At 45.5% G+C, this 26,396-nt stretch overlaps 1 protein-coding gene across 1 annotated transcript; it reads left to right on the forward strand.

Annotated features, from left to right (window-relative positions):
- Positions 1-234: 234 nt before the first annotated feature.
- Positions 235-23,406, forward strand: MRAS (muscle RAS oncogene homolog). The gene is made up of 6 exons (XM_044273185.1): positions 235-329; positions 13,225-13,436; positions 18,039-18,192; positions 20,998-21,097; positions 21,891-21,970; positions 22,271-23,406. Exons 2-6 carry the CDS (start codon positions 13,244-13,246, stop codon positions 22,368-22,370), a joined length of 627 nt encoding a protein of 208 aa, XP_044129120.1. The 5' UTR covers positions 235-329; positions 13,225-13,243; the 3' UTR covers positions 22,371-23,406.
- The last annotated feature ends 2,990 nt before the right edge of the window (positions 23,407-26,396 follow it).

Below are 26,396 nucleotides of genomic sequence, written 5' to 3' on the forward strand. Positions count from 1 at the left end.
TGCCCGGGAGGGGGGGTGCACGTTCTGCCTTTTTATACTTTCGTTGTATAGATCTGTTCCCTGCAACGGCAAAAATATTGGTGAAGTTAAAAAATGAAACTTTGTATCGGATTTTATGAGAAAATTAATGCAATGTTGCAGACAGACTCGGGGGGCGCGGCGGGGGTGTCAGCGCCTCCCCCCGGCAGCTGCTATTTTTAGCATCAGCTGTTGCAATATAAAGAATGGTTAGCAAAAGCTGAGAGCATTGGATTGCAGGAGCTCCCACAGAAGAGGGGTCCCTGCACCCGGGACAGGATGAAGTGAGGGCCCCGGGGGCCACACATCTGGTGAGTGGCATCTGCACCCTGGGGGGCTGGCACAGAGACCCCCTATAACTGGGTATACTCACAGTGGGAGACAGGAATCTGCCATGATCTCATCATGGGGGGGGGGGGGGATGAGACCACCAGTCTGCAGAGAAGCCCTGGAAGAGGCTGCTAAGTACTTGCTCTCCAGGCATGCAGGGGTTAACCACTGCGGCCAAAACCTTTCCAGTCAAATTTTTTTTTGGGGGGGGGGGGGGGGGGGGTCTGTCTATTAAAGGGTTAATAGTGATTATAATGGTGATTATCTGTGCGCTGGAGGCTTTGGCCCCCCCCCCCCCAATATATTTCAGCGCGCGCCCTGTGTGAACAGTTGTCTAATAGAAACGGACACCAAAAAAATGCGTTATTTTGAAAGTCACACTTCGAAAAATTTGCATCTGTTTCCCCTCCCCCCCAAGGGAATAATATCAATTTGCATTGGAATGCCATGCTCATAGGAATCGCGTATATTTTGAAACTGTCCTTCTGACCCCTCCCCCGTGTTCTGAAGGAATGGTCTGGTCTCGGGCAGGATGGGACTTGTAGTGCTGCCCGCTGACAGTTGTAGTATGTGGCGGGTGACGTCAGGTCCAGTCACTGTGATAATGTGACTCAGGGAGCGGCGCCAGGTCCAGCACCGCCATCTGATCGCTGACGCCAGCTCCGGGTTCTCCTTTGCCATTTCTGAGAAAAGGAATAAGGAAAAAGTTTTTGAGAAAAGATTTCGGCAGAAACTTCCTTGAGGGACGGTCGGTTCTTCCTTCACTTTCACTTCGGCCTCATCGGGTGACTTCTGGTCTACTGTATGGGTCGTATAATCCGAAAAATACATGGCGTCCGATGTGGACACTGACCGGCCCTTAAAGGGGTTGTCCAGGATTAGGAGAACATGGCTTTTACTTCCAAAAACAGCACCGCACCTGTCCACAGGTTCATCAAAATTCACAACCCACAGACAGACCTGAGAGGCCAACCATGTTTTTCTAATCTTCTACAACCACTTTAATTAAAGGGGTTTTCCAGGAATATAAATCGATGACCTATCCGTAACTACTGTGATCAATTAAAATCTCCTGGACCCCACACAATCCAGTGAGTCCCCCGTCAATATTTACCAAGGAACCGCGGCTTCACCGTTTTCAACTTAAACCCCAACAATCAAATACTGATGAAAAAATAGTTATAAAACCTAAAAAAAAATAATACAAAACAGCTGTTCCTCAGTGTACGGTATATTCCTGGAAACAGGACAGCTATGTGAGGAAATTACTGACTGTATTAATGTCCGGCACTGAAGAGGTTAAGCGTGTAAGGTCTGAAACTATGGGGTTAATTCCAGCTTAATTTTGCTTTTTGTCATTTACGGCAATAATCTGTGAAAAATCTTCTCCAGAATCCAGAAATTCACTTGTTCTGAGGGTTTTATAAACAGAAATTATGTAACCGATTACAAAAAGCGTTATGAGGAACCGAAAAGATTCATCATGTGACCCTGAAAGGCGCTGGACAAGGGGCCACCGAGCCACAGGAGGGGGATCCGGACCAGGAGCCACAAACCCACAGCCAAAGTCATAAAAGCCGGAGTAGATTTCCTCAAGTTCTTGCATAAAGAACCTCAACTCCTTCATTTCTGTGTTAATAAAGACGAGAAGTTACAGCAAAACCTTTATCAGCTGAGGCTCCTTCATCAGGCGGCAAAGAGTGACTGAGAAAGGTGATAAATCATCAAGATAAGAGAGCAATAAAACTGTGGTTACATCCTGTATTATACTCCAGAGCTGCACTCACTATTCTGCTGGTGCAGTCACTGTGTACATACATTACTTATCCTGTACTGATCCTGAGTTACATCCTGTATTATACTCCAGAGCTGCACTCACTATTCTGCTGGTGCAGTCACTGTGTACATACATTACTTATCCTGTACTGATCCTGAGTTACATCCTGTATTATGCTCCAGAGCTGTACTCACTATTCTGCTGGTGCAGTCACTGTGTACATATACATACATTACTTATCCTGTACTGATCCTGAGTTACATCCTGTATTATACTCCAGAGCTGCACTCGCTATTCTGCTGGTGCAGTCACTGTGTACATACATTACTTATCCTGTACTGATCCTGAGTTACATCCTGTATTATACTCCAGAGCTGCACTCACTATTCTGCTGGTGCAGTCACTGTGTACATACATTACTTATCCTGTACCGATCCTGAGTTACATCCTGTATTATACTCCAGAGCTGCACTCACTATTCTGTGATGACCACTGCTGGACTTCTTTGGGTTAAGGCCCCTAATGATTCCCAGAGTGTGGGGAGTCTGTAGTGTACCCTTATATGTTTGGCCCTGTTTTATATGTTATGGCAGTGTCGGACTGAGGTCCCTTGGGCCCCCAAATCTTTATAGGACCTTAAGAGCCCTGTTTTATTAGGGGCCCATTATTGGAAGAACTTGGGCCACCGGAGGATCCTCTGGTACACTGGCGGGACAGTCCGACCCCGTGTTATGGTCATATCACTGTTATTGGCTGAATGATCGGCGCGCAGATCTGGATTTGGGAACTCTGGTTTATTGTGTCTAAAGTTTGTTACTTTTTGATACGTTTCCATTCATGTGACTAAAGATAACAAAAGTCTTGTGTTACAGAGGATGATGGGGGTGGGGGTCTCCTGGTTAGAGCAGCAGGAGTGATGGGGGGCTGATACATGACGGTATCACTACCGCAGAGCCTGTGTTTACTGTCTCTATGGAGACCTAAAGCACCACATATAGTCCCGCTCATACCGCCACAGCCGTACTGTGTTTGGCCTTAGGGTACCTTGTGGGGTGTTGTATGGTGTAGATGGCACCAGCAGGGTAGCCACACAATGACATTTACGGAATATTAATACCTGTGGCTGTTTTGGTTGCACTCCAATAAGGATTCATTTTATTGGTTAATATATTTAGAAAATTGCTAACAGTACAATTCCCCATTATATGCCTTCATGTATCCCCAAAGCTGGAGCTTTCATTTTGTCCACCATTATAGTAAATATACCAAAATAGCGCCACCCCTGGCCACAGGTTGGGTGTGGTATTGCAGCTCTGTTGAATCTGCACAAATCTGTTAGGGAATTGTCTTTTATTAGCATTTTCTTCTACCTGAGGAATTGCTGTACATGCCGTACCCGGGTGATGCCCACGTTCTGTATGGCTCTTGTACATTATTCATGGACACAGAGTGGATGCAGATCAGACAATCGCTCAGTCACGCGTCTGAAAATAATTTGCGCATTTTACTGTTCCAAATGGATAATTTTTTTTGGCAACCGACCAGAGCAATATCCGTGGAAACGGTTCTGGAGCCTCTTTAAAGGGCCGACCACGTCTTGTATAAATACATCTGAATGGTAATTCTGTTGTAATATCCTTCCTATTTCATTTCCTTTACCTTTTCAAGATCTCCGTTTGCTCTCAGTGAATGGAAAAGTTACATTCAGAGACTGAAAACCTGTCCTGACCTAATCTCACAGCGAGGGTTTGTTACAGTGTATCGAGCCCAGTCCGTCCAATGTAAATATCTCAGCAGCACAAACCTCTCTCCTGTCCTGAGAATTTGCTACAGTGTATCGGTGCAGGAAAGCAAAGTAAAAGGTCCTGTTCACATCGGCTTTCTGGGCGTCTTGGTTTCTTTTATGTTTTTAGTATTTTAATATCAGCTGCGTGTAGTTGGTGTAAAAACTACCAGAACCACGTCGGACTCCATGAAGTTTATTGGGCCCGTTTGGACGTTGATTGTGACCCTCTGGCCAGTGCTGTAAAGACCCAGGGACGGGGGAGGGGGTGCAGCATCTTCCCCTCATCCTGCTCCTTTTGCCGCTTGTCACAGTAAACGTCAGTGAGATCCGGATGCAGGAGCGGAGATCAGCGTCTCTATGGTGATATCATCATTAGCACACAAGAGGGGATCCCTGGTTGTCTCCTCCGGAACGGATGGAATAGTGAAGTGCGCGATTGTTGTGCCCACGTCCAACATCAAAGACGGACATTCCCTGAATAATCAATATATTGTGTAAGATACGGCAGGAAAGGGAGCGGCTGATATCAGTCACATGTGATGTAATGTCTGGAGGTAATATCAGTGCTGGGGCGTTATAAGAGGAGCGGCTGATATCAGTCACACGTGATGTCATGTCTCTGGAGGTTATATCAGTGCTGGAGCGTTATAAGAGGAGCGGCTGATATCAGTCACATGTGATGTAATGTCTGGAGGTAATATCAGTGCTGGGGCGTTATAAGAGGAGCGGCTGATATCAGTCACACGTGATGTCATGTCTCTGGAGGTTATATCAGTACTGGAGCGTTATAAGAGGAGCGGCTGATATCAGTCACATGTGATATAATGTCTCTGGAGGTTATATCAGTAATGGAGCGTTATAAGAGGGGCGGCTGATATCAGTCACATGTGATGTAATGTCTGGAGGTAATATCAGTGCTGGGGCGTTATAAGAGGAGCGGCTGATATCAGTCACACGTGATGTCATGTCTCTGGAGGTTATATCAGTGCTGGAGCGTTATAAGAGGAGCGGCTGATATCAGTCACATATGATATAATGTCTCTGGAGGTTATATCAGTAATGGAGCGTTATAAGAGGGGCGGCTGATATCAGTCACATGTGATGTAATGTCTGGAGGTAATATCAGTGCTGGGGCGTTATAAGAGGAGCGGCTGATATCAGTCACACGTGATGTCATGTCTCTGGAGGTTATATCAGTGCTGGAGCGTTATAAGAGGAGCGGCTGATATCAGTCACATATGATATAATGTCTCTGGAGGTTATATCAGTAATGGAGCGTTATAAGAGGGGCGGCTGATATCAGTCACATGTGATGTAATGTCTCTGGAGGTTATATCAGCGCTGGAGCGTTATAAGAGGAGCGGCTGATATCAGTCACATATGATATAATGTCTCTGGAGGTTATATCAGTAATGGAGCGTTATAAGAGGAGCGGCTGATATCAGTCACATGTGATGTAATGTCTCTGGAGGTTGTATCAGTACTGGAGCGTTATAAGAGGAGCGGCTGATATCAGTCACATAGGATGTAATGTCTGGAGGTTATATCAGTGCTGGAGCGTTATAAGAGGAGCGACTGATATCAGTCACATGTGATGTAATGTCTGGAGGTTATATCAGCGCTGGAGCGTTATAAGAGGAGCGGCTGATATCATATGATGTGACTGATACGCCTCCGTGTGGCCTCCGTTTTCTTTCAGCCATTGTTATGTCCACAGTTTGTATATTAAACCCCCATAGCGGCTGCACAAGGACACGGAGCTGTCGGCGGCTGCAGTCATCTGCTCGTCCTCAGGATAATGTCTTACCCTGATATGTCCTCCATAATTACCTGCGTGAGTGGGCTTTATAGCTCTGTTCATACTGAGCTCCCTGAATAGAATGCTAGTACTGCAGTGAAGACCGACACACAGGCAGCAAGCTATATAGTAGAGGGGGCGAATATAACTGCATGCAGCTCGGCTTTTTATTCTATTTAGGACCTCTAGAAAGATGGCTGACAACCCCTGTGGATACGGAAATAGTGGCACCTTGTGGTTGTCACCTGAATGTTATCTGGTAACAGACTATAAACAGCATCCATGCTACCAGTGCATGCTGGGAGTTGTAGTTCTCAAAGTCTACAGCTTTGGACACTGATATTAACCCATTGCTGCCTATTGCCCCTTTTTCCGGATGCGATTGCTGCACCAGGCATCCACTTGTGACCCGGGCACAGCCGTCTGCCAGCCCCGCCCCCTCGCCAGCTGTGGAGCCTTCTAATCCGAGGTGCAGATGTGCATCACTCGGGCTGACCGCAGTAAATCCGCAGGATGATTGGGCAGTGCTCGGAGCAGACGTGCCTGGTACCCGGCGGGTTCTCCTCTCCTGAGATTCATTACTGGCCGCACATTCTGACGGAAGACTTTTCTAATTATCGGCCACGCCGGTGAATGGCGCAGTGCGTTAGTCTGATGGCGCGGCACAGGCGGCCGGCGCTGGGGTATCAGGTAGGCTTCTGATCAGAATGGACTTTTGCTTTAATTTTTGGAATCACAGTGCACTTTTCATCAGCAATTTACAGGTTAAATTAACGTCTTTCCATAGACAGTAAAATTCCTATCATCTGGCATCTTCCGGACCATTGGACGGACGTGCATCTGGATATTACACAGAAAAGTGTCCTTTGTGCCGTTTTCGATAATTCAGGAGCAGGGATACTCAACCTGCGGCCTTCCAGCTGTTGTAAAACTACAGCTTCCATCATAACCTGCTCTCTGGGCATGCTGGGAGTTGTAGTTTTGCAAGAGTTGCAGGGCCGCAGGTTTGGCATCCCTGATCCAGAGCAATAATCTCATTTTCAGTCCCTTGTGTATGAGAATATATCTACTTCTCAATGGCCGTCCAATAATCCAGAATAATTGCCCACCTCCCGGCAGGTCCAGTGTGAGGGTCCAGACAGTCACTGACAGCAAGCAGCATACATACCTCCGCGAAGGTAAGTAGAAGGCGTCATGTGACTGGCGTATATGACAACATATCTTGTGCTCTAGTCACTCCGTAAGCTGCAGTCAAAAGCCCCTACAGATCAGCCCCCTGTCCAGAGAGTGAACCAGCAGGAGGTGCAGGTGCCTATGAAGTCCTGCAGCTATAGTGCGAAAAGAAAAACAGCAATATTGTATTTTTTTTTTGATGCAGCTCTGGATGTGACTGTAGTAGATAACACGATGTACCCCAAGATGTAAAGTGATCTTTACACTTGTGTCTGTGTTCAGAGGGATGGGAGGGGGATGTGTGTCGCCAGCTGGGTGAGAGGCGGTGGTGCCATGTGGCCTCCTCTACATCTCCAGCGAGCAGCAGAGGGTTAACGTTCCTCCTCTCGGCTCGCAGCAATTAGCGCCATTCTCATCCATCAGAACATCCAGCTCTCGCAGATCTCATTAACATTCGTGCCAGCTGATTGTTGAAAAGATCTCAGACGACTCGAAAGAAATGTTCAGATCTGTGCCACGTTGCTGTGAACCGAAAGGTCTGGATTCGGAGGGTTTCGAGGCCTCGGGTGAAGGACCCGGATTATAGTCGGGGGAGACGCCGGATTACAAAGCAGGAAATCGGAGACAATAACCGTTTACAGGGGGTTCCGGAATTTTCTTCCCCACCCAGTATAGAAAAATCACAGCCACCTGCTCCTCACTTCTCCATCTCTGTGGCTCCCAGGCTCCTTCAGTGGACTTTATGTGCGGCCACAGCCACTGGCCAGACTACAGCGGTTCACTGCTGAGACCAGCGGTTGGCTGCAGTGATCACCTGGTGTCCACACCGCACCAAGGAAGATAAACACCACCAGGTGGACCCGAGCGCGGTGCAGGAAGGGGCAGAGGACAACAGCGCTGAGTAGAACATCATTTCTTATCACATTAGGTTTTGCCACACAACAATTTAGGCTACGCTCACACTCGCGGCAGAGGATTCCGGCAGGCAGTTCCGTCACCGGAATCGACAATCCGGGCGCAAACTGATGCCATTTGTCAGACGGATCCGGATGCAGATCCGTCTGACAAATGCATTGAAATACCAGATCCAAATCTCCGGTGTCATCCGGAAAAATGGATCCGTTATTATTTTTTGCATTTTTAAAGGTCTGTACATGCGCAGGCTGGAAAGCCGGATGCGTTTTGCCGAAACACTTAATAACGGCACTAAAACACTTCAATGTAAATTAATGCCGGATTCGGCATTCCAGGAAGTGTTCAGTATTTTTGGTCTGAGAGAAAACTGCAGCATTCTGCGGTATTTTCTCCGTCCAAAAAATGTACGAGGAACTGAACTGATGCATCCTGAACGGATTGTTCTCCATTCAGAATGCATTAGGATAAAACTGATCAGATATTTTCCGGTATTGAGCCCTTGTGAGGGAACTCAATACCAGAAAACAAAAACGCTAGTATGAAAGTAACATTTACAACCCTTTTCAAGGGAACTTCAGCCGATGTCCTTATATATATACACATGCCATAGTCACTTCTGTGTATTGTAATACTCTATGTTCTCTATAATATGGCCCCTGTATACAAGAATATAACTACTATAATACTGCCTCCTATGTACAAGAATATAACTACTATAATACTGCCTCCTATGTACAAGAATATAACTACTATAATACTGCTCCTATGTACAAGAATATAACTACTATAATACTGCCTCCTATGTACAAGAATATAACTACTATAATACTGCCTCCTATGTACAATAATATAACTACTATAATACTGCCTCCTATGTACAAGAATATAACTACTATAATACTGCCTCCTATGTACAAGAATATAACTACTATAATACTGCTCCTATGTACAAGAATATAACATGAGATGTTTGCTCATTGTCAATACAGCACTGTAGTATAATACAGGTTGTAACTCAGGATCAGTACAGGATAAGTAATGTATGTACACAGTGACTGCACCAGCAGAATAGTGAGTGAAGCTCTGGAGTATGGAGTATAATACAGGATGTAACTCAGGATCAGTACAGGATAAGTAATGTATGTACACAGTGACTGCACCAGCAGAATAGTGAGTGCAGCTCTGGAGTATAATACAGGATGTAACTCGGGATCAGTACAGGATAAGTATTGTATGTACACAGTGACTCCACCAGCAGAATAGTGAGTGCAGCTCTGGAGCATAATACAGGATGTAACTCAGGATCAGTACAGGATAAGTAATGTATGTACACAGTGACTGCACCAGCAGAATAGTGAGTGCAGCTCTGGAGTATAATACAGGATGTAACTCCGGATCAGTACAGGATAAGTAATGTATGTACACAGTGACTGCACCAGCAGAATAGTGAGTGCAGCTCTGGAGTATAATACAGGATGTAACTCAGGATCAGTACAGGATAAGTATTTACTGTACATGGTTCCATGTAGTATTCGGATAAAGGAAGCCTGCGCAGAGAGATGCAGCCACCTTAGCGAGGCACCACCCCACATTGCTCCTTTTTGTTCCAAATTTAGTAGAATGTATACAAAAAATTGAGGTAAGACTAGGTTTTGGTATTTTCTGCCCTTTGGTTAATCTCCAGTAATATAATTATGTATTATTGGTCCGACTTGGCTGTGAGCAATGGTTTGTAAACGGTTCATTAACAATTTATAGTCTTACTTTCTTTCCCTCTCCCCCGGCCGCTCCATCAGGCTCCTGAGCTCACACTCTTGGTTTTTCAGCTTTCACATTCTTAAGTCATGAATCGGAAGTGAATTAGGCCATTTCATGCTGGCAACTGCTAAGGATATATAATGCTGCATGAGTGGAACCTGGCACCATAGAAAGTAGCCGGAAGGAGGAGCGGATCTGTAATCTAGGAATCTGCGGGAATATACCAAACAATTCCTGAATATTTAACCCTTTAGCCGATGCTGATGCAAGCACTTGTAGATGTAATGCCAGTGGGAAAAAATGTAACCAGTATAATAATGCTATGATATAATATAACTACTATAATACTGCCTCCTATGAACAAGAGTATAACTACTATAATACTGCTCCTATGTAGAAGAATATAACTGCTATAATACTGCCTCCTATGTTCAAGAATATAACTACTATAATACTACCCCTATGTATAAGAATATAACTGCTATAATACTGCTCCTATGTACAAGAATATAACTCCTATGTACAAGAATATAACTACTATAATACTGCTCCTATGTACAAGAATATAACTACTATAACACTGATCATATGTACAAGAATATAACTACTATAATACTGCTCATATGTACAAGAACATAACTACTATAATACTGCTCCTATGTACAAGAATATAACTGCTATAATACTGCCTCCTATGTACAAGAATATAACTGCTGTAATACCGCTCCTATGTACAAGAATATAACTACTATAATACTGCTCTTATGTACAAGAATATAACTACTATAATACTGAGTCCTAGTTACAAGTATATAACTACTATAATACTGCCTCCTATGTACAAGAATATAACTACTATAATACTGCCTCCTATGTACAAGAATATAACTACTATAATACTGCCTCCTATGTACAAGAATATAACTACTATAATACTGCCTCCTATGTACAAGAATATAACTACTATAATACTGCTTCTATGTACAAGAATATAACTACTATAATACTGCCTCCTATGTACAAGAATATAACTACTATAATACTGCTTCTATGTACAAGAATATAACTACTATAATACTGCTCTTATGTACAAGACTATAACTACTATAATACTGCTCCTATGTACAAGAATATAACTACTATAATACTGCTGCTATGTACAAGAATATAACTGCTATAATACTGCCTCCTATGTACAAGAATATAACTACTATAATACTTCTGCCAACAACTGTAGTAGAATTTGGGATCCTTCCAGATGATGTGTGATATTGTACTGTATGCCTGGCCTGATATGCGCTTTGATGCCCCTCAGTCCTCTCAGCTTCTTGGGGAGATGGTCAGATATCTGAGGAGAGGAGGGTTAAGACTCTGCAGCTGTAATTTGCCTTTCGTGTGGAGGTGGGGGGGCGGTTATAATGGGATTAAGCAATTTAGACATCACACGTTGCCACAGATACGAGAATTGCTTCTCTGAAAATGTGCATCTGAAAAATTTCTGATGGTCTTTGTGGAATTCGCTAGGCAGGCTCTTGGATGGCACATTAACCCTTTCCAGCTGGTGGTTGCTCAATTATTAGTCAACCATTTCACGCCTGACTATATAGCGATGGTTCCTTAGCGTCCCTTCTGTGTGGAGATATGGACAAACGCTGATACTTTTGGATACAAACGTGGCAGGAATTATGGTCATTTGGTTCCTGTGGTCAAGCAGCCTTGTTACTGTGACTCCATATCAACATGTGGCTTTTTTCATGTCCATATAATTGGCCAACTGACCCTCATGGTGGCTTTGCTAGTGAACAAGATCATAACCCTCATCATAGGTGAGTCCATGTAACTTTGGCCTCAGAAGTGTCATAGGGACACCAGTGGATCCCTCAGTAAATGTTAGTGGTAATTTTCTGCCCAAGGTTCTTACAGCTACAGATGGGGGTTACTGGTTTGGCTGTAATGGGTCATAAATTCATTTAGAGGGTATAATAATAGTGGAGTGCTCCAGGCATATATTTCAGCAATATGAAATGTGATCAATTAAAATAAATAAAAATTAAACTCTCATACAATACAAAGCCAAAATAAAAATAAATGTATACAATAAACCGGTGTGCTCTGTATCCTGAGTGCTAGCGTCTTTCCACTTTATCCTCTTGTGTTCTGATTGGTGGCCTCATGTGTTATTGGACTTGGTGGTGTCCTTTTATGTTCTCTGATTTGGTCGTGGCTTCTTGTGTTCTCAGGGTCAATGGTGGCCTATTGTTTTCTTGGGGTCAGCAGTGGCCTCTTGTGCTTTCGGGATTGGTGGTGCCCTTTTCTGCTCTCGGGATGGGCAATGGCTTCTTCTGCCACTGGTGCTCTCTGGGTTGGCAGTGGCCTCTTGTGCTCTCAAGGTTGGCGGTGGCCTCTTGTGTTCTCGGAATCAGTGGTGGCCTCTTGTGCTCTCAGGGTTGGATGTGGCCTCTTGTGCCCTCAGGGTCGATGGCGGTCTCTTGGGTTTGGCGGTATCCACTTGTGTTCTCTGGGTCTCTGGTGGCCTTTTATGTTCTTGGACTTGGTCGTGGCCTCTTTTCATTTCAAAATCATCGGTGGCCTCTTGTGGTCGGTGGTGTTCTTGGGGTCAATGGTGGACTCTTGTGCTTTCAGGATTGGCGGTGGCCTCTTGTGCTTTCAGGATTGGTGGTGGCCTCTTGTGCTCTCTGGGTTGGCGGTGGCCTCTTGTGTTCTCAGGATCGGCGGTGGCCTCTTGTGCTCTCAGGGTTGGAGGTGGCCTCTTTTGCCCTCTGGGTCGACGGCGGTTTCTTGTGCTCTTGGGGTTGGCGGTATCCACTTGTGTTTTCTGGGTCTCTGGTGGCTTTTTATGTTCTCGGACTTGGTCGTGGCCTCTTTTCATTTCAAAATCATCAGTGGCCTCTTGTGTTCTTGGGGTCGGCGGTGGCTTCTTGTGTTCTCCAGGTCAGCAGTGGCTTTTTATGTTCTCAGACTTGTTGGTCCTCTATTGACATTGTCCATGGACATGGAAAGAGAAACATAAACACGTAGTCTGAGGTGGAATTACCCCTCATACACATTGGGGGGCAGGTTTTGAGAATGACCTTGCAGATAAAATATCATCAACCTGTATGGGGACTTTACCCCAGAGCTGAGCCCATGGGAGATGATATTGGGTTTTGGCGCTATCACCATGCGTGTTGTGTCCATCTCCTAGTTGAGCCCCTGTCCTATTTCAACTCCAGGCAGGTGTCTCATTTCTAATGGGTTTTCCTTTTCATTTGGCCAAATCTTATAATGGGTCCCTTGATCCTTTTTGATTTCCTTATGACCTCTATCAATGCCTATCACTATATTATGGGTGTAATCACACTATATGGTCATATTGTGGTTTTTGCTGTGAATGGAAATTGTGCCAAAAAAACACAATACATGACTGCTCCATGTGAATACGCCCCCATGTGGTGATTCTCGGGTTCTTCAGGTTTTGTACATTTCACTAGGAGACGTTCTGAAGTATCAGATGCCAGACTAGAGGAGGGTCAGGTTGACTCATGATTAGGCTTGTTCCCTCTCGCTAATTTCTCATTGCATAGCTGAGTTGTGTAACTTTCCTTTAACCCTTTCCGTCATCTGCATCCGGCTTGTTACTCTGTGACTAAATCATCTCCATCTCTGCAGGAACTGTACTGAGGAGAAGATGGCTACCAGCGCTGTCCTGAGCGATAACCTGCCGACCTACAAGCTGGTGGTGGTGGGCGATGGAGGCGTGGGGAAGAGCGCGCTCACCATCCAGTTCTTCCAGAAGATCTTTGTGCCGGATTATGACCCCACCATAGAGGACTCCTACCTGAAGCACACGGAAATAGACGGACAATGGGCCATTCTGGACGGTGAGGAAACAATGTAGCAATCTGTGTATACAACCATTAATGTAAAGTTGTCATCCAGCTCTCTCAGCCCTGAATGGTAAATCTGCCGAACCATGAACTGATATAGGAGCAGTGACTGAGACTCCATCAGCAGTCTGCAAAAAGTGATGCATTCTGGGAGATCACTGGGTCCTGGACTATACTGTGCTGATCACAGAAGCTGTGTATGTACTCTGAGGGGCTGTATGTGGGGTGGTCTGTACTCTGAGGGGCTGTATGTGGGGTGGTCTGTACTCTGAGGGGCTGTATATGGGGTGGTCTGTACTCTGAGGGGCTGTATATGAGGCGGTATATACTCTGAGGGGCTGTATATTAGGCGGTGTGTACTCTGAGGGGCTGTATATGAAGTAGTCTGTACTCTGAGGGGCTGTATATGGGGTGGTCTGTACTCTGAGGGGCTGTATATGAGGCGGTATATACTCTGAGGGGCTGTATATTAGGCGGTGTGTACTCTGAGGGGCTGTATATGAAGTAGTCTGTACTCTGAGGGGCTGTATATGGGTGGTCTGTACTCTGAGGGGCTGTACATGAGACGGTATGTACTCTGAGGCGCTGTATATGGGGTGGTCTGTACTCTGAGGCGCTGTATATGAGGGGGTATGTACTCTGAGGCGCTGTATATGGGGTGGTATGTACTCTGAGGTGCTGTATATGAAGTGGTCTGTACTCTGAGGGGCTGTATATGAAGTGGTATGTACTCTGAGGCGCTGTATAAGGGGTGGTCTGTACTCTGAGGGGCTGTATATGAAGTAGTCTGTATTCTGAGGGGCTGTATATGGGGTGGTCTGTACTCTAATGCGCTGTATATGGGGTGGTATGTACTCTGAGGGGCTGTATATGGGGTGGTCTGTACTCTGAGGGGCTGTATATGGGGTGGTCTGTACTCTGAGGAGCTGTATATGGGGCGGTCTGTACTCTGAGGGGCTGTATATGAGGCGGTATGTACTCTGAGGGGCTGTATATGGGGTGGTCTGTACTCTGAGGGGCTGTATATGGGGCGGTCTATACTCTGAGGGGCTGTATATGGGGTGGTATGTACTCTGAGGGGCTGTATATGGGGTGGTATGTACTCTGAGGGGCTGTATATGAGGTGGTCTATACTCTGAGGGGCTGTATATGAGGTGATCTATACTCTGAGGGGCTGTATATGGGGTGGTCTATACTCTGAGGCGCTGTATATGGGGTGGTCTGTACTCTGAGGCGCTGTATATGGGGTGGTATGTACTCTGAGGGGCTGTATATGAGGTGGTCTATACTCTGAGGGGCTGTATATGGGGTGGTCTATACTCTGAGGGGCTGTATATGGGGCGGTCTGTACTCTGAGGCGCTGTATATGGGGCGGTCTGTACTCTGAGGCGCTGTATATGGGGTGGTCTATACTCTGAGGGGCTGTATATGGGGTGGTCTATACTCTGAGGGGCTGTATATGGGGTGGTCTGTACTCTGAGGCGCTGTATATGGGGCGGTCTGTACTCTGAGGCGCTGTATATGGGGTGGTCTATACTCTGAGGGGCTGTATATGGGGTGGTCTATACTCTGAGGGGCTGTATATGGGGCGGTCTGTACTCTGAGGCGCTGTATATGGGGTGGTCTATACTCTGAGGGGCTGTATATGGGGTGGTCTGTACTCTGAGGCGCTGTATATGTAGATCCTGCAGAGTTTCAGGGATGCAGTGAGTGCGCAGTGATTGACAAGCTGTCACTTTCGGCTCCCGCGCGGGCAGTCTGTGTCTCATCACCGCGCTGTAATGCAGCCTGACAACACTGCTCATTTGTTCCCACTTAGCATCCTGTCCATAAACCAGATCTGACAACCGCCACTAATCGCCTCCATGAAGCCGCTTGCTACCTATGGGATCCTGGGCCCCTGACGGGTTAAATGTGGGGGTAACGCTGTCACTCACAAATTGACCCTTTTGTTGCTGTACAGTTTTCATTCGTTGTGATATTATGTACTGGAGGCTGCCATAGGTTACAAGATGTTAAAGGGCCGGCGCCGCAGTCATTATAAAGTTCTGCAACTTTCTAGTAGAGTTTGTGCTTCAATTCCTTATCATTTCAAGATCTCTGTTTTCTGTCAGTGAATAGGAATATCCTTGTTTTCACCAAGAGGCTGAAAATCTGTACAGAAGTTCACACAGCTGAAGGTTTGTTACAATTGTATCCTGTCCAGGCAGTCCTATGTGTGTTAGGCTACAGGCACATGACCATATGTGTTTTGCAGTCCGCAAGTTGCGGATCCACAAAAAAAAAAGGATGACATCCATATGCCATCCGTTTTTTGGTTTTTTTTGCGGATCCATTGTAACAATGCCTAAAGCGAACAAGAATAGGACATGTTCTTATTTATTTTTTTGTGGCCCTAAAGAACGGACATACTGATGTCCAAGGTTTTTTGCGGACCCATTAAAATGAATGGGTCCGCATCCTATCCTTAAAAAAAAAAAACGGAGCGGACACGGAAACAAACAACGTTCGTGTGCATGTAGCCTTATACAGAGGAGCAACAAAAATCTCTCTTGTCCTGAGAGTTTGTTAAAATGTATCAGTCTGGAGTCCGGACCCCCAGAGGATTGTGTAGACTGGATACATTGTAACAAACCTTCACCTGTGAGTAAAAACGGATCCACTGCACATAACAAGAATATCTCGGTCACCTTTTAATATGGTTAGAAGTTCTGCTTTGTGAATGAAATCTCTTTCTAGAATACTTTGGGGGTCATTTACCAACCAGAAATACGTCAACATTAGGCGTATTTCTGGCGTAGATTGCGGCGCAAAGGTCTGCACCAATTTAAAAAAGGTGGGCGTGGTGGGTGAGGGGAGGGGCCAGAAGCCCCTTCTCATTTAGCATTTTCTACACCACAGCAAGAAAGCTCTTACATTTAGAACTGGCGCTGGACGCGCCGAAGTTATGTAGACGACGACCCCTCTTCATAACTCCAGCGTTTCCACCGCCAGCTATAGGAGTTAATAAATAACCACCTTTTGTGTTCCATTTTACCATTTTCAAGACCTCTGCTTGCTCTGAATGAATGGGAAGTATCATATATATATTTACAGGGTAAAATCCTTCACAGCTGGGAGTTTGCTACAGTTTAATCCAGTCTGAAGAATCCTCTCTGAAATAAGTGGCCTGGACTCCAGACTGATACATTGTAACAAACTATCTGGACATTAGAGAGATTTGCGCTAGACAGGATACATTAGTGTCAGACCCTCAGAGCGTAAACAGGAACATTCTCATTCACTGACATCAAGCAGAAATGTTACTGGTGAGGAATAGAAACAAAAGTCGATAAGAAAGTTACAGAACTTGTCATCACGCGGTCAGCAGCGCTGCGTCCGAATAATCGTCTCTCTTCTATGTGACACGTATCTGTTATCAGAGCTCATTGGTTCTTGTGGGATAAGCTCAAAGTTTTGGCATCTGAATTAATATTTCCCACCGGGCCTGTGATTTATATAAAGTGCGGCCTGACCCCGGATCATGCACACGGTCGTAGCCATTTTTGTGGTCCGCAAAACACTGATATATCCTATCCTTGTCCACAAAACGGACAAGAATCGGACATGTTCAGTTTCTGCAGGGCTGAGGAATGGACTCTTGGGATGAATGGGTCCACATCTAACCCACAAAAAATGCAGATCAGATGCGGCCCAAAATCACGGTGATGTGAATGAGCCCTTAACCAGAATAGACGAGAATAGGGATCTGGTAGATCAGATTCGCTTTATAAGTGACATTTTTCACTGGAACTTGTGTGAAAACCCCCTCCCTCTGCAGCGTGAGCGCGGCCGCAGGACCATGGTCTTTGCCTATGAGATGTAGAGTCGTTCAGCTGCACTGGGACTATGTCAACCGCAGGCACTGAAGGGGTTAAGCTGCCCGTGCCAGGTTTCCATCAGTTTCACATTTGCAAGTTCTCTTTTTTTATCACAGCCGCTCCTTAAAACGTCATCACAAGTCCGACCGCACCTACCCGGCAGCGGTGACCTGCGCAGGCAAGTGAAGAGCTGCCCCGGGGCGGCAGATTGTGTAATATGCAGAGGAGATTGGTGAGGTGCGACACCTCTGCAGTGCACAGAGAGGTGCAGAGTCCAAGGTCGTGGTCCCCCTGCTCTTTCTAATGCAGCACAGACTTGCATTAGTCTCCTCTTCAGACCATTATTGCCCTTTTTCTGGCTCCTCCCCTTACCTAATGTGCGGCAGTGTAAAGCACAGGGAAGATGCAGAGCAGCCGCCTCTAAGTCAAAAGGTGAAATTCAGATTTATTCAGACTGCTTTATACAATGCAGTTAATAATAACAATAACTGTGCCTTAATGGAGTAAAACTGCAGTGTAAAGTATGAGAGAGAGACCAAGGAGCTGCCTGATCCAAGCAGGTGTCAGGTTAGGGTGTGTGCGGTCAGGAGATGGGTCCAATGCCTGGGGCCACAATTCCTGCAAATAAATAGCAACAAATAAAAATTTAAAAAATAAAATAAAATTTAAGGTATAAATAAACAAGACAAATATTACAGTCGTTGTAGTGAGTGGATTCTCTTTGTGTTTGGTGCAGTGCTGGACACCGCCGGGCAGGAGGAGTTCAGCGCCATGAGGGAGCAGTACATGAGAACTGGCGATGGTTTCCTCATCGTTTACTCGGTCACGGATAAGGCGAGCTTCGAACATGTGGATCGCTTTCATCAACTCATCCTCAGGGTCAAAGACAGGTGAGAACGGGGAGCAGGAGCCGGGGTGTCGCCACCTTATGGGGGTCATTAAGAAATGTGTCTTCCTTTATCTAGCAAAGTACATACTGATAATCCAGAGGCGTACATTTACTATTATTATGTGGTTGCCAATATTTCCTGATGCATTTATGTCTGGCTCCCAAGGGCCCGAAACTATACCAGGGGGCAATAGACTGTATTCTCCTGTCCTACAGTCATCCTCTCCCCTGAAATGGCTGATAACAGGGGGCAATAGACTGTATTCTCCTGTCCTACAGTCATCCTCTCCTCTGAAATGGCTGATAACAGGGAGCAATAGACTGTATTCTCCTGTCCTACAGTCAGCCTCCCCTGAAATGGCTGATAACAGGGGGCAATAGACTGTATTCTCCTGTCCTACAGTCATCCTCTCCTCTGAAATGGCTGATAACAGGGGGCAATAGACTGTATTCTCCTGTCCTACAGTCATCCTCTCCCCTGAAATGGCTGATAACAGGGGGCAATAGACTGTATTCTCCTGTCCTACAGTCATCCTCTCCCCTGAAATGGCTGATAACAGGGGCAATAGACTGTATTCTCCTGTCCTACAGTCATCCTCTCCCCTGAAATGGCTGATAACAGGGGGCAATAGACTGTATTCTCCTGTCCTACAGTCATCCTCTCCCCTGAAATGGCTGATAACAGGGGGCAATAGACTGTATTCTCCTGTCCTACAGTCATCCTCTCCTCTGAAATGGCTGATAACAGGGAGCAATAGACTGTATTCTCCTGTCCTACAGTCAGCCTCCCCTGAAATGGCTGATAACAGGGGGCAATAGACTGTATTCTCCTGTCCTACAGTCATCCTCTCCCCTGAAATGGCTGATAACAGGGGGCAATAGACTGTATTCCTCCTGTCCTACAGTCATCCTCTCCCCTGAAATGGCTGATAACAGGGGGCAATAGACTGTATTCTCCTGTCCTACAGTCATCCTCTCCCCTGAAATGGCTGATAACAGGGGGCAATAGACTGTATTCTCCTGTCCTACAGTCATCCTCTCCCCTGAAATGGCTGATAACAGGGGGCAATAGACTGTATTCTCCTGTCCTACAGTCATCCTCTCCCTGAAATGGCTGATAACAGGGGGCAATAGACTGTATTCTCCTGTCCTACAGTCATCCTCTCCCCTGAAATGGCTGATAACAGGGGGCAATAGACTGTATTCTCCTGTCCTACAGTCATCCTCTCCCCTGAAATGGCTGATAACAGGGGGCAATAGACTGTATTCTCCTGTCCTACAGTCATCCTCTCCCCTGAAATGGCTGATAACAGGGAGCAATAGACTGTATTCTCCTGTCCTACAGTCATCCTCTCCCCTGAAATGGCTGATAACAGGGGGCAATAGACTGTATTCTCCTGTCCTACAGTCATCCTCTCCCCTGAAATGGCTGATAACAGGGGGCAATAGACTGTATTCTCCTGTCCTACAGTCATCCTCTCCCCTGAAATGGCTGATAACAGGGGGCAATAGACTGTATTCTCCTGTCCTACAGTCATCCTCTCCCCTGAAATGGCTGATAACAGGGGCAATAGACTGTATTCTCCTGTCCTACAGTCATCCTCTCCCCTGAAATGGCTGATAACAGGGGGCAATAGACTGTATTCTCCTGTCCTACAGTCATCCTCTCCCCTGAAATGGCTGATAACAGGGGCAATAGACTGTATTCTCCTGTCCTACAGTCATCCTCTCCCCTGAAATGGCTGATAACAGGGGGCAATAGACTGTATTCTCCTGTCCTACAGTCATCCTCTCCCCTGAAATGGCTGATAACAGGGGGCAATAGACTGTATTCTCCTGTCCTACAGTCATCCTCTCCCCTGAAATGGCTGATAACAGGGGCAATAGACTGTATTCTCCTGTCCTACAGTCATCCTCTCCCCTGAAATGGCTGATAACAGGGGCAATAGACTGTATTCTCCTGTCCTACAGTCATCCTCTCCCCTGAAATGGCTGATAACAGGGAGCAATAGACTGTATTCTCCTGTCCTACAGTCATCCTCTCCCCTGAAATGGCTGATAACAGGGGCAATAGACTGTATTCTCCTGTCCTACAGTCATCCTCTCCCCTGAAATGGCTGATAACAGGAGGCAATAGACTGTATTCTCCTGTCTTACAGTCATCCTCTCCCCTAAAATGGCTGATAACAGGGGGCAATAGACTGTATTCTCCTGTCCTACAGTCATCCTCTACCCTGAAATGGCTGATAACAGGGAGCAATAGACTGTATTCTCCTGTCCTACAGTCATCCTCCCCCCTGAAATGGCTGATAACAGGGAGCAATAGACTGTATTCTCCTGTCCTACAGTCATCCTTCCCCCTGAAATGTCTGATAACAGGGAGCAATAGACTGTATTCTCCTGTCCTACAGTCATCCTTCCCCCTGAAATGGCTGATAACAGGGGGCAATAGACTGTATTCTCCTGTCCTACAGTCATCCTCTCCCCTAAAATGGCTGATATCAGGGGGCAATAGACTGTATTCTCCTGTCCTACAGTCATCCTTCCCCCTGAAATGTCTGATAACAGGGGGCAATAGACTGTATTCTCCTGTCCTACAGTCATCCTTCCCCCTGAAATGGCTGATAACAGGGGGCAATAGACTGTATTCTCCTGTCCTACAGTCATCCTCTCCCCTTGAAATGTCTGATAACAGGGGGCAATAAACTGTATTCTCTGGAATAGAGTAGACCGCCTACAGGTGTAGCACCCTGTAAATTCAGGCTGTATGAGGCAACTTCATATGGATATTTTTTTCGTCTTTCAGAGACTCTTTCCCGATAATTTTAGTCGCGAACAAAGTGGATCTGATGCACTTAAGAAAAATATCAAGTGAACAAGGGAAAGAGATGGCGGTAAAACACAACGTAAGTGCAGGGGCTGATGGGAAAAAGTAGATGCTAATAATGTGACTTAAAGGGGCTGTCCACTCCGCACTATCCTCTGTCTAGATGTAAGGAAACTGGCTGTGGCAGGAGCCCTCCCCTACTAAGCCCCACCCCTTTGTTAGCCCCACCCACTCAGACTCCTGCCCCTGACATTGGAAGTCTGGCACAGGTGCGTGGTGCGGTACAGGAGAGAGCTCTGATAACTGGACTGCTCCAAGCCATGAGCATGACCAGGACAGAAACAATGAAGGTCTCCGGGGACTAACAGCAAGCAGAGATCTTACAAACTGTGTAGAGCTGCAACTAAATAAGCTGATGACTGTCTACTTAGAATAAAGTACAGGGCAGATGGGCGCAGTATCAGATCAAACAGGGTTTGACGGTTTGGAGACACATAGCCCTGCATGGGAGCTGTGTACACAAAGCGAGAGTTTTTTAATCTGGATTGTTTGCAGAGTTTCTTCATTTTTCTATAAAAAAAATAATAATTTCAAGCGTAGACAGAGCGGCAGAGTTACTGAGACTAACCTGTCAGGCAGTCCGGCGTACGACAACTTTGGGTTTGGTTTCCAGTATAATTTGCCCCATTTCTGGCTTAACTAGTGGTAAATGTGTCAGACCAAGAGGGCCCCTCCCCCTTCTGATAAGCCCCACCCACTTAAAAGTGAACGGCATATATGAAAATGTCATGTTTTCCTATCTACTACAGCTCCCAGCCTCCTCCAACCCCAACCACCATCAGGCTGACAACCTTGTTTTGTTTGGATTTCAGATTCCTTATATTGAAACCAGTGCCAAGGATCCTCCTCAGAACGTGGACAAAGCCTTCCATGACCTCGTCAGGGTGATCAGGTGAGACCCTGTGCAGACCCCTCCAGTGACACTCCCCCCCCCCCCTCCCCCCTCCAACCTCTGTTACATCTGCCCATGTCCGTTTCACATTGGCAAGAGTCGGGACCAAACCCTATTAGGTTTCTGCATCCCCCCTGCTTTAAACTGCAGCCCTTTACACTTTTGACTCCACTATTTGAATTGTGTGTTGACCACCAGGTGGCATCACCAGTGCCACGGCATTAATGGGGGTGAAGGTCACAGAAGAATGTATCAGAGTGTTACAATGTTAAACCTTTCCTTTGTTACAATGTTTCGCAGGCAGCAGGTTCCAGACAAGAATCAGAAGCGGAAGAGGAACACCAAGTGGCGGGGCGACCGCGGGACGGGCACACACAGGCCGTTCTGCGTGGTCTTGTGACATCTGGGCATGGACACAACTGCCGAACACTGCCTGTCCTGTACCCGCAGCGACCCCGGCTTGGGGGCTGTCACATCCAATACTTGATGCTGGGCCAGACCCACGCCGTCTGTGTAGACCGCCGCGCCCACTCCACGAGCTGAGATGGTGGGCAATGCTGCCAGTGCCCACTGACGAGATGGCACCGACTGAACCTCCCCTCACCCTCCTGTTGGAGTGGGGACGTATTTATTCCTGTATAACGTGGTCCTTTTTTTTTATGGCGGTAATGACATTTTTTGGAGGGATCAATCCCTCAGGCAAGGAAGCCATTTGGCCGCAGCGCCCGAATCAGGCCTGAGGTCCGGGTGTTAACCACTGCATTGCTGCTCCCCCTAAAGTGCCAGGACACACGAGACAATGGATTTATGTTGCACTTTTTAAGTATTTCTGACTCTTCGTCACCAGTGCCCATCCCCCGGTACAGAGGACCATAAGACTCCAGTATCATATGGTAGCGCACCTCTGCCCCCTGGTGCTATGTTACAAGGTCTTAGGTTCTGAACTCTTGATTTCACCTCCAGGATCCGGACACCGCAGGATTCGAGGCGTTTTCTTTTTTGTATTTTTTTTTTTTTTTTACCTTTGTTTTACGTCATTTTTAATGAATCAGCCATGAAGCACTTTCTTCTAGGACCCGCTGTGTCTCTGGTGCTCACCCAGTCTCCTGCAAGCCATAGGCGCTGAAAGGGTTAACCAGCCGAATCTGAAATGAATTTTGGGAGGGGAGAATACATTCCAGTTGGCGGGGAACCCCAGACAATGTGTCAAACCCTGGAACGAGGCCAGAAGGAATGAAAAGGGCCCTTCTCTTCCCCGAGTATTTTCATTTGTGTGAGGACTTGTCAAGCAGTGTTTTAGTGAGACACGAAATCCGATGGGAGTTACCGGGCGGTGGGAAAAACGGCCGCAATGTAATTCCACACAGTTGTGTTTTATTATTTTCCTTGTGAATGTATTAACTTATTTCTAGGGGAATAAAACAGTAGGAACGTCAGCTCCGGGGGAAGCGTCGCTGCTTATTCCATATCCAGGACGTGAAATGGGATTTTATATTTCTAGAATGAATCTGATGATAAAAGCGAGAGAATCCGGAGCAAAAGTACCGACAAACCCTGAGAATCTGAACCGCAGCCACATAACTGTGCACAGGGAGCAGCATTATAGTAGTTATATTCTTGTACATAGGAGGCAGTATTATAGTAGTTATATTCTTGTACATAGGAGCAGCATTATAGTAGTTATATTCTTGTACATAGGAGCAGTATTATAGTAGTTATATTCTTGTACAGAGGAGCAGTATTATAGTAGTTATATTCTTGTACATAGGAGCAGTATTATAGTAGTTATATTCTTGTACATAGGAGCAGTATTATAGTAGTTATATTCTTGTACAGAGGAGCAGTATTATAGTAGTTATATTCTTGTACATAGGAGCAGTATTATAGTAGTTATATCCTTGAACATAGGAGCAGTATTATAGTAGTTATATCCTTGAACATAGGAGCAGTATTATAGTAGTTATATCCTTGAACATAGGAGCAGTATTATAGTAGTTATATTCTTGTACATAGGAGGCAGTATTATAGCAGTTATATTCTTGTACATAGGAGCACTATTATAGTAGTTATATCCTTGAACATAGGAGCAGTATTATAGTAGTTATATTCTTGTACATAGGAGGCAGTATTATAGTAGTTATATTCTTGTACATAGGAACAGTATTATAGTAGTTATATTCTTGTACATAGGAGCAGTATTATAATAATTATATCTTGTACATAGGAGCAGTATTATAGTAGTTATATTCTTGTACATAGGAGGCAGTATTATAGTAGTTATATTCTTGTACATAGGAGCAGTATTATGGTAGTTATATTGTTGTACATAGGAGCAGTATTATAGTAGTTATATTGTTGTACATAGGAGCAGTATTATAGTAGTTATATTGTTGTACATAGGAGCAGTATTATAGTAGTTATATTGTTGTACATAGGAGCAGTATTATAGTAGTTATATTCCTGTACATAGGAGCAGTATTATAGTAGTTATATTCTTGTACATAGGAGCAGTATTATAGTAGTTATATTCCTGTACATAGAAGCATTATTATAGTAGTTATATTCTTGTACATAGGAGGCAGTATTATAGTAGTTATATTCTTGTACATAGGAGCAGTATTATAGTAGTTATATTCTTGTACATAGGAGCAGTATTATAGTAGTTATATTCTTGTACATAGCAGGTAGTATTATTGTAGTTATATTCTTGTACATAGGAGGCAGTATTATAGTAGTTATATTCTTGTACATAGGAGCAGTATTATAATAATTATATCTTGTACATAGGGGACGGTGCTGTAGTTAATATTTTAGGATAAAGGAAGGCATAGTATATAAAGGTGCTGTATTCTCACAGCAAGTTAGAAATAACATAAATTATGCCACAATTGGTCACAGTTACATTTACTTTCCGTTGTGTCTGGTCATGGTTATTACATATATGTGCGCAGTGATGTCCTGGGAGGAAGTTTGGGATATTTGAGGCTTTCAGATTCTCTTATCTGTCTGTGGCCATAAATATAGTGCAGAGTCTCAGCTGAGGATGCAGGGCGATCACTGAAATCCATTGGTAATGTTATTTGGCGCCCTCGGGGGAGCTGTACTGTCGGCAGAGCCCCACATGGAAGATACTTGTGGCCCCTGTGAACTTGATCCTATTACAAATAATCAATGCCTGATGCTGCTTAAAGTGATGTTCTCCAACACCGGAGCGAGGGAGCAGCGTTCTCTGTGACAGTATCACACGAGGATGAGATACACAGCTTAGCAATCAGTATAATACATAATAGAATTAGATACCGCAGCTCAGCAGACTGTATCACACGGGATCGGATTAGATACCGCAGCTCAGCAGACAGTATCACACTGGATAGGATTAGATACACAGCTCAGCAGACAGTATCACATAGGATTAGATACACAGCTCAGCAGACAGTATCACACAGGATAGGATTAGATACACAGCTCAGCAGACTGTATCACACAGGATAGGATTAGATACACAGCATCACACAGGATAGGATTAGATACACAGCTCAGCAGACAGTATCACACAGGATAGGATGAGATACAGAATCTCAGCAGACAGTATCACACAGGATAGGATTAGATACACAGCTCAGCAGACAGTATCACACAGGATAGGATTAGATACACAGCTCAGCAGACAGTATCACACAGGATAGGATTAGATACACTGCTCAGCAGACCGTATCACACAGGATAGGATTAGATACACTGCTCAGCAGACCGTATCACACAGGATAGGATTAGATACACAGCTCAGCAGACAGTATCACACAGGATAGGATTAGATACACAGCTCAGCAGACAGTATCACACAGGGAATGATTAGATACACAGCTCAGCAGACTGTATCGCACAGGATAGGATTAGATACACAGCTCAGCAGACAGTATCACACAGGATAGTATTAGATACGGTGATGCCTCTGGCGGGTTTTGTGTCTACACGGCTGCCAGTCGCTCTGAATCGCGCTGTACGAGGTTTACTCTTGTATTTTGTAGGACGACCTTTGTGGAGAAAAACAGAAAAGTGGATGGAAATAATTTCTGTGGGACCCGGGTCATCAGTCAGCGCCGGTGTCCAGTCTTCATGCACAGGGTCTGGCATTTCTGGTCAGAAGACTGAATCCACGGATGGACACGGATGATGGGCGATGGCAGATGTGTCTTCGCTTTCTGCGCACGTTGAGGATCTGTACGCAGATTATCCACATGGAAAGCAAAAACGCACCAAAATCTCGACAAAAATCTGCTGCAAAAAGCTTGAAAACTGCACTGATTTAATGCAGATTTTATGCATAAAGTACAAACCCCATTGAATATATGGCCGAAAAAATGCAACAAATTTGCCGCAGAGACGCACGCAGAATTGTCGTACTGTGCATTTGAAGATCCACACA

The sequence above is a fragment of the Bufo gargarizans genome, unplaced genomic scaffold (assembly GCF_014858855.1).
Source record: "Bufo gargarizans isolate SCDJY-AF-19 unplaced genomic scaffold, ASM1485885v1 fragScaff_scaffold_45_pilon:::fragment_2:::debris, whole genome shotgun sequence".
In the NCBI taxonomy this organism is placed as follows: domain Eukaryota; kingdom Metazoa; phylum Chordata; class Amphibia; order Anura; family Bufonidae; genus Bufo; species Bufo gargarizans.